The 13,197-nt window shown below is 33.0% G+C and overlaps 2 protein-coding genes across 5 annotated transcripts in view; one reads left to right on the forward strand and one right to left on the reverse strand.

Annotated features, from left to right (window-relative positions):
• The window catches only part of LOC142320491 (dynein axonemal heavy chain 1-like), a 108,341-nt gene that overhangs the window by 63,708 nt on the left and 31,436 nt on the right, over nucleotides 1-13,197 (reverse strand). For all 4 annotated transcript variants that reach the window (XM_075358344.1, XM_075358339.1, XM_075358343.1 and 1 more), the window contains one exon: nucleotides 12,982-13,163. The gene's annotated coding sequence lies outside the window, so the exon portion shown is untranslated. The remainder of the gene's footprint in view (nucleotides 1-12,981; nucleotides 13,164-13,197) is intronic.
• Nucleotides 1-13,197, forward strand: part of LOC142319839 (uncharacterized) — a 92,345-nt gene that overhangs the window by 30,066 nt on the left and 49,082 nt on the right. The window contains exon 5 of the mRNA XM_075357510.1: nucleotides 10,975-11,057. Coding sequence (XP_075213625.1) covers nucleotides 10,975-11,057 — 83 coding nt within the window. The remainder of the gene's footprint in view (nucleotides 1-10,974; nucleotides 11,058-13,197) is intronic.

A 13,197-nucleotide genomic window follows, 5' to 3' on the forward strand; every position in this document is an offset into this window, starting at 1 on the left:
GATATCAAGTATATTTTTAGTTATTGAAGAATACACGGTTTTAGCATAAAGACTGAATTTAATTAGGAATGTATAAATCTGTTTCTGGCTACTTTTTCGGAATTCGATAGCCAATTTATTTAATTTTTTTTTTTTCAATTTAATACTTGTGAAACAACTTATTTTTTAATGCTTAATTAAAAATATGTTATAAAACTTATATTTATAACTTATATTTGACAATACAAATATGACTTTTTGATGAGTCATAGAACAACCTTTTTGCCTCAGTAGACATAACAATACAACCGACGAATACTCTTTGCACTATAATTTAATTTCATTATATGCTTCTTTTTACATAATTGCCAAAAAAGGAGTTTAATATTTTTAGGGTGTATATATATACGTTCGTTCGTTCCATCGTAACAGTTCAACGGCTGAACCGATTTAGATGTATGACGCCGCGTTGGCATCTTTACGTTACAGAGAATATCATAGACTATAGAAATATGTATATATGTATTGTAAGTAAAAGGTCCCAGGGTGTTCCTGGGAGCTCTGCGGCTATGCTGGCGGCTGCTCGACAGAGCACGGATTATCTTTTCGACTTTATTGAAGGTCCCAAGAGCGTCAGCGCTAGTGCGAGGGGCAGAATGTTGCCCCGTTTGCGGCATATTAGGGGTGTGTTATCTGCTTTGGCAGATGGTTACGAGAAGTTGGCCTCGAAGCCCGCCGAGGTCAAAGTTGTTGAGGTCCCGACGCCTGCCCCGAGACAGCAAAGGCGGTTCGCCGTTGTTGTCAAGGGGAAGCGTGAGGCTAGTCAGGCTTCCAAGCAGCCCGAGGTTTTATTCGTCACGCAGTCTGAGGGGTCTACTAAGTCTAGTAGACAACTCAAGTAGGACTTTCAGGGTGCTCTTCGTAGTAACCGGAAGGCCCTCAAAATTAGGGAAATCAAAGAGACCAGCAAGGGTCTGGTAGCGGTTGCGAATGACAAGGAGACAGTCCGAGTCATCCAGGAGTCTCATGAGGTGAAAAAGCTTGAGGTCCAGGTCGACCCCAAGCGTAAGCGTAGGCCCCGGGTCTAGACCGGCAGCTATCTGACAAGGAGGTTTTGTCTCTCGTGAGGGAGCAGAACACCGAGTTGGATGAGGCTGCTTTCGAGAAAGAGTGTAGGCTACTCTTCAAGACCGGCCGCCGTGAGGCTCAGCGGTATCACGGCGTTTTTGAACTTGGTGCTGGTCTCTTCCAGAAATTTGTGTCTGAGGGTAGATTGTACATTGATTTCGCTTCTTGCAGGGTTAGGGAGTACATAGATGTACAAAGATGCTTTAAGTGCTGTCGTTTTGGTCACAGGGCCAAATTCTGTAAGTATGCGTCAGTCTGCGCGCATTGTGGCGCGGAAGGTCACAAGCGCGACGACTGTCCGCAGAAAGCCGAGGCTCCATCTTGCGTTAACTGTAAGAGGTTGTGCAAAGAGTGCAAGCATTCGGTCAACAGTAAGGACTGTGGCTGTTACTTACGTGCGGTAGAATTGTATTTCAATTCCTTGGATAGTTAGTATCCTTCTTTTTGGCATTGTGTTTGCACACAGTTAGGATAGTTGTTGTTGGAGTCTCGGGGTTGTTTTTCAACACCGCTCATTTAGTTGGGCGATCTGCCAGGTCGTTAAGTCGCTTTTTAAAAAATGATCCACCTCATTTTCTGATGCGGAAGGCTGTGTTTTTGCTGCGAAGCCAAATCGCTTCTTTGGCAGTTCTTTCTCGACCGCGGGTTTCTGTTTGTGTTGCTCTGCTTGCAGAGCGGATTCTGCATTGGAAATGGGTGGATTTGGCGGTAGGCTTTTAAGTCCCAGACTTGTCTGGGCAGTGGTAATTTCTTTTTGATGGTGTCGGCCTGGCAGAGTGTAGATTCCTTGCAGCTTATGCTGCTGTACAACTGAATAGTCTTGGCTCCTTGTACTGTGTTGGCGCTTGCGGGGCCTTGTCCCGTAGGACTTCCGGGTGGCTAGGGCACCGCCCAGGCAGTTAACTGGCCGGATGTAGGCGCTTTGGCACCGGCCCCGGTTAGAGTAGTATTAATGGAGGTTGTGTCCGGGGGGTTCGCTCCCCGTGCACGATTATTAACTTTAGCATGGCGATTTGTCGAATTGGAGTGCACACCTAATGGGGTTATCGGGTTAAATTGGTTGCGATCGACCAGGGTGTATTCCGAGAGGCCCTCCTAACCGGAGCTGCAGTGGGAGATTAGAGGTTATACTCAGCTCCCGACAGACCAAACTTTAGGACCTCTGGGACTTGGTTTATTGTTTATCTAGCGGCTGTGTTCCAATCGCTTAAATTCTTACGATCCGTTGCGGTTACGGAATTAATTTTCGCTGATAGATACGCTGTTGTGGCGTACTTGAGGCATTTGCGGTGTGGAATAAATTTTGCTGATTGTGGTAGGGGCGGGGTCTTCTTCTCCGTGGTTTTCTTAGGCTTTTACTTAGTTCCTGAGGGCAACGTGGTAGCGTTAGGTGTCAGCCGTCTTCTTTGGAAGACGGAGCTCATACTATCTCTCGTGACGAATTACCGATGTAGATGTCCCTCGGGGCATCTGCATCGGTGGCATCTCCCCGTGGCCGTGCTGTACACTGTGGAATGTGTTACAGTTTGAGGGCAAGAAGATGTCCTTCGTTAAAGCCACTGCTGGCTAGGAACGGAGGGGGTGGTGTAGCGACCTGACACGCTACGAGGCAGGGATCTTCTCCCCTCGGGGGGGAATCGAGATGTAAGTAAAAGGCCACAAAGAATCATTTGATTTTTAAATCGATAATTTATAGTTTTTTCAGTATCAATTTATTTGTATCGAAAATAGTTGTGTTTTAAGATCTTCTACGATATTGAATGAATAAATTACAGTAGTAAAATTTATTTTATAATTATTATTATTATTGTTATTTATTGTTTATAAACATTAAAGAAAAAATCTTATGATTTTTTGACGGGCAGTATGTTTGATCATGTAAGCATGTTATTTCTTCTTACTCTTATTTGTTGTCGTTACTTCTTATTATTTGTTATTTATAAACATTTTTAAAAAATCCCTTTCGGCACACCGGAAGACGGAAGTAGATTTCACCGGTTCTAAGTACGGGATAAAAAAGAGTTCCACCTTAAAGTTAAGAAAATGTTAAATTTACTCGATACGATAACGGTTGCATGTGAAAAAGTTTCATATGTTTAGCACAAGCCCCATCTTACAATTCCAGCAACATTTTGGTCATTCCTTGCCGTAAGGGTTGGTCATATCAAAAATTGCTTCAAACAAAAGTTTTCGGTAATTTTTAGAGGCCTAAATGACCACTTTAAACCGATTCGATACTGTGGCTATTAAGGGAGGTTTGATTTTTTTTTGTCTTCGAAACTCCATTTTTTCAACCCCCTGGGCCAACGGTTGGTGATATAAAAAAACATTGCTTAGATAAGTATTAGGCCCTTATCCAAAGAATAGTAGGAACTTTAAATGAATTCAATATTTTACTTAATAAGAAATTTATAGTGATATTTTATTAATTTGGTTTTTTGTTTTGGTCATCCCTTGCCGTAATGGTTGGTCATATCAAGAATTGTTATAGACAAACATTTTAGGTAATCTTTAGAGGACTAATGACCGCTTTAAACTGATTCGATACTGTGCCTTTTGTCTTTTTTTGTCTTCAAAACATATACTAAAGTGAAAAGAATATAAAAGATTTTGAACCCTACAACAAGGAAAACAAAAAGAAAAGTTAGAGATTAAAATGGAACACTTCTTGCTCTCATACCTCTATTAGGATCATGAATCTAAAAAAAAATTCTCGGTCAAGAAGGTCAGATGCAATAGATAAAAGTCAAATAATGACATAAGTAAGTTAAAAGAGTCTCACTTCACAAGGAAAAGCTCCAAAAACTGAAAAGAGTATTCGTAGTGCTCTGGAGCATAGGCATGTCCAGGATTTTTTCGAGTACCGAGGCCACCTGAAAACATCCCCCTTCAATAAATTTAGTCTTTAATGATACGTCTGACACTGAAGCAAGCTATCAAATAGATATAAAATAAAATTTAAAATAAATAATTTATTTATAAATGTATTTACACTATTATTAATATAGCTTTTTAAATATATAATAAAAAATTTTAAATATTTAAACCATTCATGAATTATAAATAAAGGCATTGATTTACAAATACTACAGTGTCATTCTGCAGTTGAACGGGACTATTCTTTTAAATTCATCGAGATCTACATTAGCAGCAAGATCTTACTGTGCGAGTGGCACCATAAAATTTTCTAAACGGTTTTGCCCCATTGCTGAGTGAAGTTTCATTTTTATGATGCTAAGCTTAGAGAAGCTTTGCTTGTAAGAGCAACTTGTAGTCAGAATCGTGGTAAATTTTGTCATCAGATGATTAAAAGTAGAAAATATTGTCCCTCTGTTATGCTTGTATAGCCAATCTAACCATTCCTGAGCCTTGGGAGGGAGAAAACCTTTACTTTTTTTTTGTTTACAAAAGCCTTACTTTCGCCTCCAGTTCTGGAGAGTTTAGTATGAAAGACATTGAAAATCATTTTGACTGAACTCATAATTACCTAATCCCAATGTCACCAGTTTGCCTGTAGCATAAATTACTTGTTTCGTCTCTTGGCTAAATCTATCATTTAACAACTCAATAATCTTGTCTAAAATGGCAAATACAAATAGCTTAACTTCTTCTTTTCCTTAACCACAAATGCTGTATTGGGATTATCATCTATTTTACTGGAAACTTTACGCTTTTTTGGTACAGAAATATCAATGTAAAGATGATCACATGTATCTTTTGCTCTGGAATAAATATTATTAAATGCAGTTTCTTCTATTCTTAACTCTTCTAAAGCAAGAACCAAACTTTCAACTTCTTCTATACCTTAGCATAAATCTATGTCCAGTGATTGAAGAGTTTTGCTCACTTTTATGATGATCTGAAGGATGGGATGCATAATTTGTAAAGCTGTAATAAAATCAAAAGATTTAATTTGATGCAAAATTCCTTTTACTTTAGCTCTTGTTTTTGAATCAGATGCATTTTCAACCGATTTCTCAGTAGATTTTATAATAAAGTCAAGCTGCTCATGCACGATGGAGACTGCTTCCGAACAACAAACCCGATGTGTCTCAGACAATGATTTGAAGGTTTTTAATTTGCTGTATGTTAATTTCACGAATTCCTCAAATACAGCATCTCTTTTCAGACTGCCTTTGATGAAATTATAAATTAACTGTATCGCACCAAAAAAAGTAAAAAATTACAGATTGTTTTTGTGGTTTGTGTAAACACTTACAAGAGACAGAGAGATTAAGGCAATGGCCATAGCAGTGAACATATAAGATAGAATTTTTCATCTCTTTATACCTTGACTGCGCTCCAATAAAATGACCTGACATGTTCGACGCTCCATAGCAGCATACAGTCTCAATGTCCTTCCATGAAACACCCATTTCTTCAAAAGTACTGTTATAGTTTCGAAAATCGTTTCAGCATCAGAGAGCTTCAAATGTTCCAAGCAGGTAAATCTCTCAATTGGCTGTACTGAAGCACGATCTACATTTGTTCGTGATGACCTACATGATGTTAGTCGTAGATGGTGTACATTATAAAGCACCATCCTGTAATAATGACTACTTGAATGTTTTATCTTGAACATAAGATTTTTAGGTTTTGTGTCGATGGTTGATGTACAAGGATTTTCAGGATTTTAAGTGCTTTCAAATAAATAATGTATTAAACATCTTGGTAAATTATACAAAGGTAAATACAAATTTAAAAATTTTTAAATCCTGATAATGATTTTCAAACAATTATTTTGTTGTACTGCTATGCCACAAAGAAAAGGTTTTTTCCAATTACCTTGTGCTTCTTTTACATTTCCTTTACTTTTCAACTACGCAGTAAACATGCAAGAACTCTTTATCTTCTCTTTCTCTTTTTCTTGTGCTTTCTTTCTACATTCAGAACACGATGGTTTTTTTGACATATTAACGTTAATTCAATAGCTTATATAAATGCACAACATGATACGAAAAAAATATGTTATAATTTATAATATGTATTCTATTAATTCAGCTAAAAAAGTGAAACAATTGCACTTTACACTCCACCGATCATCGACTTCTACGATAAACAACTTATAGGTAATAAGAAAAAATTACTCAGTTAAAGGTTTACTCCCTTGTAGAAAAGACTCCTATGAAAAACTCCATCTACTGTCCACTGGAGGGACTGTTCACTAGAACACTTAAAATTCTTTTTGTTACATCCTGGCGTAAAGTAGATTTTTAGTATCGTTGCGTGAAACTGAAATGCCACCTTATTTTTATGCCTGATGGGGATTACAAAAAAAGTGCATACGCTGATATGCACCTTGGGTTACTTTTACTCCCGTGTTCCATTCTACAATGACTATAATGTACTATTTTTTTTTTTTTATTACTGGCATTTTTTACATATCAAAACTGCTATGTTCAATGCTCAAGTTATACCTAAAAAAATCACTACATCGATTTTAATTTATAAAACAAAGTTGTTTATAAACAATTTTTTTCTTTTCACTTTATGCATACTTTGCTTGTTTTTCTAAGAAAGTACAATGTCCATACTTTTATTGCCGTAAATATTACAGAAAAAATATGTAATTTGCCATTTTTTCAACTTTATTACTTTTTTCCTTTTTTTTCTTTTTGTCTTCAGTCATTTGATTAGTTTGATGCAGCTCCCTATCTAGTGCTAGTCGTTTCATTTCAGTATACCCTCTACATCCTACATCCCTAACAATTTGTTTTACATATTCCAAACGCGGCCTGCCTACACAATTTTTTCCTTCTACCTGTCCTTCCAATATTAAAGCTACTATTCCAGGATGCCTTAGTATGTGGCCTATAAGTCTGTCTCTTCTTTTAACTATATTTTTCCAAATGCTTCTTTCTTCATCTATTTGCCGCAATACCTCTTCATTTGTCACTTTATCCATCCATCTGATTTTTAACATTCCCCTATAGCACCGCATTTCAAAAGCTTCTAATATTTTCTTCTCAGATACTCCGATTGTCCAAGTTTCACTTCCATTTAAAGCGACACTCCAAACATACACTTTCAAAAATCTTTTCCTGACATTTAAATTAATTTTTGATGTAAACAAATTATATTTCTTACTGAAGGCTCGTTTAGCTTGTGCTATTCGGCATTTTATATCGCTCCTGCTTCGTCCATCTATAGTAATTCTACTTCCCAAATAACAAAATTCTTCTACCTCCATAATCTTTTCTCCTCCTATTTTCACATTCAGCGGTCCATCTTTGTTATTTCAACTACATTTCATTACTTTTGTTTTGTTCTTGTTTATTCTCATGCAATAGTTCTTGCGTAGGACTTCATCTATGCCGTTCATTGTTTCTTCTAAATCCTTTTTACTTTCGGCTAGAATTACTATATCATCAGCAAATCGTAGCATCTTTATCTTTTCACCTTGTACTGTTACTTCGAATCTAAATTGTTCTTTAACATCATTAACTGCTAGTTCCATGTAAAGATTAAAAAGTAACGAAGACAGGGAACATCCTTGTCGGACTCCCTTTCTTATTACGGCTTCTTTCTTATGTTCTTCAATTGTTACTGTTGCTGTTTGGTTCCTGTACATGTTAGCAATTGCTCTTCTATCTCTGTATTTGAAACCTAATTTTTTTTAAATGCTGAACATTTTATTCCAGTCTACGTTATCGAATGCCTTTTCTAGGTCTATAAACGCCAAGTATGTCGGTTTGTTTTTCTTTAATCTTCCTTCTACTATTAATCTGAGGCCTAAAATTGTTTCCCTTGTCCCTATACTTTTCCTGAAACCAAATCGGTCTTCTCCTAACACTTCCTCCACTCTCCTCTCAATTCTTCTGTATAGAATTCTAGTTAAGATTTTTGATGCATGACTAGTTAAACTAATTGTTCTGTATTCTTCACATTTATCTGCCCCTGCTTTCTTTGGTATCATTACTATAACACTTTTTTTGAAGTCTGACGGAAATTCCCCTTTTTCATAAATATTATACACCAGCTTGTATAATCTATCAATCGCTTCCTCACCTGCACTGCGCAGTAATTCTACAGGTATTCCGTCTATTCCAGGAGCCTTTCTGCCATTTAAATCTTTTAATGCTCTCTTAAATTCAGATCTCAGTATTGTTTCTCCCATTTCATCCTTCTCAACTTCCTCTTCTTCCTCTATAACACCATTTTCTAATTCATTTCCTCCGTATAACTCTTCAATATATTCCACCCATCTATCGACTTTACCTATCGTATTATATATTGGTGTACCATCTTTGTTTAACACATTATTAGATTGTAATTTATGTACCCCAAAATTTTCCTTAACTTTCCTGCATGCTCAGTCTATTTTACCAATGTTCATTTCTCTTTCCACTTCTGAACACTTTTCTTTAATCCACTCTTCTTTCGTTAGTTTACACTTCCTGTTTATAGTATTTCTTAATTGTCGATAGTTCCTTTTACTTTCTTCATCACTAGCGTTCTTATATTTTCTATGTTCATCCATCAGCTGCAATATATCGTCTGAAACCCAAGGTTTTCTACCAGTTCTCTTTATTCCACCTAAGTTTGCTTCTGCTGATTTAAGAATTTCCTTTTTAACATTCTCCCATTCTTCTTCTAAATTTCTACCTTATCTTTTTTTCTCAGACCTCTTGCGATGTCCTCCTCAAAAATCTTCTTTACCTCCTCTTCCTCAAGCTTCTCTAAATTCCACCGATTCATCTGACACCTTTTCTTCAGGTTTTTAAACCCCAATCTACATTTCATTATCACCAAATTATGGTCGCTATCAATGTCTGCTCCAGGGTAAGTTTGGCAGTCAACAAGTTGATTTCTAAATCTTTGCTTAACCATGATATAATCTATCTGATACCTTGCAGTATCGCCTGACTTTTTCCAAGTGTATATTCTTCTATTATGATTTTTAAATTGGGTGTTGGCAATTACTAAATTATACTTCGTGCAAAACTCTATAAGTCCAAGTTTTCATCTGATAAAATATTGATTCAAAATCTAGTATTCACAATTCATAAGTAAACAGAAAACAATTCTAATCTTTAAAGTGGTAGCCATTTAAAATCTCAAATTTTAACATCTGAATACCAGTAATTTACAAAATAAAGTTTATCTTATTTAGTAAGTTAAATAATGAGATCACGCTAAATGACTGAATAGACTGTATATATATATATATATATATATATATATATATATATATATATATATATAATCATTAAATAATTTATATTTTTTAAATGCTTTTTTAAATTAAATGACAATAGATATATTGATTATTAGGTCTTCTTTTTTTTTTAAAAAAAGACACATGGGTAACAAAACGTTTGTAGATTAATAGAATTGAGATTTTTTTCTTAGAGTTTGAGTAATATTGAGAATAAAAGAACTCGACGATAGGTTGTTTTGCATGAGAAAATGTACAGATGCAGGAGTAGTGTTACCTGTGCTCATAAACAAAAGTAGTTTTGTCTTATCTGTTAGTGCATTAAGAAACATATTTCTCAGTATGTGAACTCCCATCAAGGCACTACTTCACATGTAATTTGTCCAAATGAACAGCCTGACGTGTCTTGACAGTTTCTGTCTGGTGTGACTTTTTTATAAAAATTTGGGTTGTGAAATTAACCGAGATTGTAATTCTTGGGACCCAAATTAAATAATAAATTTACTGGTTTTATATGAAATTTGACCTAAAAACTTTAAGTTCTAGAACTGTATTTCTACTAGTTTTCAAAAAATTTAGGGTAAAAGACAGAAGATTGATTTCAAAAACCACACTGCATTATGTTTGGCATAAAATAAATTTGTTAAATGGGTAATAAAAATGTAGAAGTTTTAAACAAAATTTATAGAGAATTTGATTCTGAGTAGAATGATATGAATAAATTCACAGAAACTTTAAGCTTATAAGATATTTTATGAACAAAATTGTTTGTCAGGTGGAGTGCTGTGCATTCTCTGTGGCGAAGGACATTTTCAATAGTTTATTTAATTATTTGTAAGTTAATACTGTAAAATATTGTTTCTAAAATATTTATTTTTTTGATTTGTAATATTGAAAATTATTTCAATTTTTCAGGTCAGATTTCATATAAAACCTCTCAATTTACCCTTTAATTTAGGTCTCAAGAATTACAGTCTGGATTTAATACAGAAGGTGCACAAAACAGAAAAAATCTTTTGCCAGATGACACTCTAACGAAGTGTTTCCAAACCTATTGTTAAGACTCACTCTCTTTTTCTTTTTATTAATTTATAAATGCACAAACTGTCTCGTTCTTCTTACACTTTTGTAAAAGTAAATAAATTTGTATATTCAGCTAGCCTATTTTATAGCCGATATTTATATTACTAATTTATTATTATTAATGCATTGTTCGGTCTAAATTTAGAGCTCTTACTGTCAACATTCACAGATTCATTATCTATTTCAACAATGTAGTGTAAAATTATATTTAAATGTTAACATATAATGATCATTATAACTTGTTAAAATTAATACTTAATCATCAACTGGACAATGTCTTTTAATTATTACAAAATATGAACCGGCAAAGTTAATATTTAGTTAATATTAAGAACGTGACGACGGCTAATGACCTTAGTAGTCGATGCCCGTAAAGATTCAAGAAAAAAAATATATTTAGAGTAATTACACCTAACTGAGGTATTACATTGAAGCGGTTAGTTATTTGAACACCTACGTTTGTTTACATGAACTTTCTTCTTTATTTTCACCAGTAGAACATGTCCTAAAAGTATTTATGTGTGTGTGTGTGTGTTCTTATTAACCTAAGCCTCAATTTAATTGACAGAAGTCTACAATGTATTATTTGTAATTTAAACCAACAACACTTGTTTTATGTCTGACAGGTTAACAATTAAGGCAAAGTGTCCAATGGAGTTAAGAAATTTTCCAATGGATCGACAGTCATGTCCTTTGATACTTGGCAGCTGTCAGTAAATAATCATAATCGATTAAGTATAATAGATAGTATTAACATGAATATGGTTGTAATTGATAGTGAATGTAAATATTATGTTTGTATAATAATTTTGTAAAATTAACTTAAAAATTTATCATTCTAACTTTCTTTTATATTTTTAATGATACTTGCTGAATACATTGGCTTACAGTCTAATATGTAATGATGCATAATCTTTAATAAAAATTGTATGAAAATAATAATAATAAACCTAACAAAGATTGTATTATTTTACAAAAGTACAAGAAATGTAATGTATAAATTTGATAAATAGGGTAATTAGAGATTTTTTAATTTTTATTAATGATGAAATTACTTTGAAAATTCTATTGTGAAAAGAATTACTCAACATTTAATAAGATAAATATTACAAAAAAATTGAAAATAAATACAATACTCAAACTTAATTTATTCTTAAATAATAAAAAAAATTACATGAACATTAATTTTTCTAAAATAAGAAAAATAATTTCAATATGATGACTTATTACGCCGGCATGGTTTAGAATCAATAATGTACCACAAAAATAGATTATATAAAGAAATTATTAAAAAGGTTTATTATAAAATACAAAATTATCAAAAGTTGGTAAGATTTTAGTTTTCTTGACACTGATGTCATATATACGTGTCAGAAATGCCTAGTTGTAAACAACCAACGGTGGTTTAGGTCATAATAATTAGAATTCACAGTTTGAATTTTGATATCCATGATGCATTATGATTGAAAAATTTCAACAGTTTTTAAAATCAATTACTGCATAATATTTCAGGAGTAAGTTATAAAAAAATTACCTCACAACTAGATTTTACTGTATGTAAATTTCTTTTGAAAAATCAGTCTCTGTATATATATTAAAAATCAACAACAGAGACTGATTTTTTAAATTGTATATATATATATATATATATATATATATATATATATATATGATTCCAAATTGCACAGCAATCTCTCAGGAGATAATTCTATTGCCAAAAATAAGACACATGTTCATATAAACATAGGTCAGAAAATGATTGATTAGCGAGTTTCGGCTCGCAAAAATTTAACATTGTTTTCTACTCCCTCTGTGAAATTAAACTGTACTAGAATTCTTGGGGTACAAATCGAGTGGTAAATTTGGTACTTACTAAATCGAATAAAAGTGGTCCCAGACCTCTATCTCAGTTAGGTTTTATGAAACCTAACTGAGATAGTTTTTTTTTTTTTAATTAAAAAACTTTTAATAAAATTTGAACTTCTAAAATTTGTGTTTAATTTTAATAGACATTATTTACATCAATTTTCCCAGAATTAAATTCTCTCAAAATCAACTAGAATTTATTTACTTATTGGTAAATTAACAAAGTTTTTTATTTCAAACCTAAAAAGGTTTATTTTCCAATAAACCTTTTCATGTTTACCCTATTATTCTCTATATATGTATATATATATATATATAGAAAAAGAACAGTTATTACATTTACTCCAAAAAGAACTATTTCAAACATTATAGACAAAAAATTACATCACTGATTAAGTTCTGTGCTACGATTTTGCTAAAATTTATGATTACATTATATTATTAAAATTGATGTATAAATTATGAAGTGTATGAAACTTATATTATTATAATTAATTTTAGATAACTGATGAGATTAAAATATTAGATGGAAAATATTAGGATTTTTATTTTTGTTAAAATTCAATAAAAAAAAATAAAAATAAAAAAAAAATAAAATATTAATATATAAAAAATATATGTAACTTAATAGGTGTACAAGGAAGTTATGTGGTGTCCAGGTCAGATTTTTCTTTTAGATCCTCTGTCCACTTAACATGGTTTAATACTATTAAATTATTTTACTCTACTAATCTCAACATATGTATTAAACAAAAAAATTCAGTTACCAGTTTGTAAATATTCCAGTTATCTTTCTTCTAAATTTTGTCTTCTACAAGTGTTGTCTAGAGGAAAAAATTAATTCAGAAATACTTTGTAATTTACTCATTATTCTGGCTTATCTCTTATAAAGTATTTTCCTGCACTGTTACTGCATTACTCCAAGCATTTATCACTGTCAGCAAGCTTCCTGAAACAGTAACAGAACATTAGATGCATTAGCA

The sequence above is a fragment of the Lycorma delicatula genome, chromosome 2, assembly GCF_047948215.1.
Source record: "Lycorma delicatula isolate Av1 chromosome 2, ASM4794821v1, whole genome shotgun sequence".
Classification (NCBI taxonomy): Eukaryota; Metazoa; Arthropoda; class Insecta; order Hemiptera; family Fulgoridae; genus Lycorma; species Lycorma delicatula.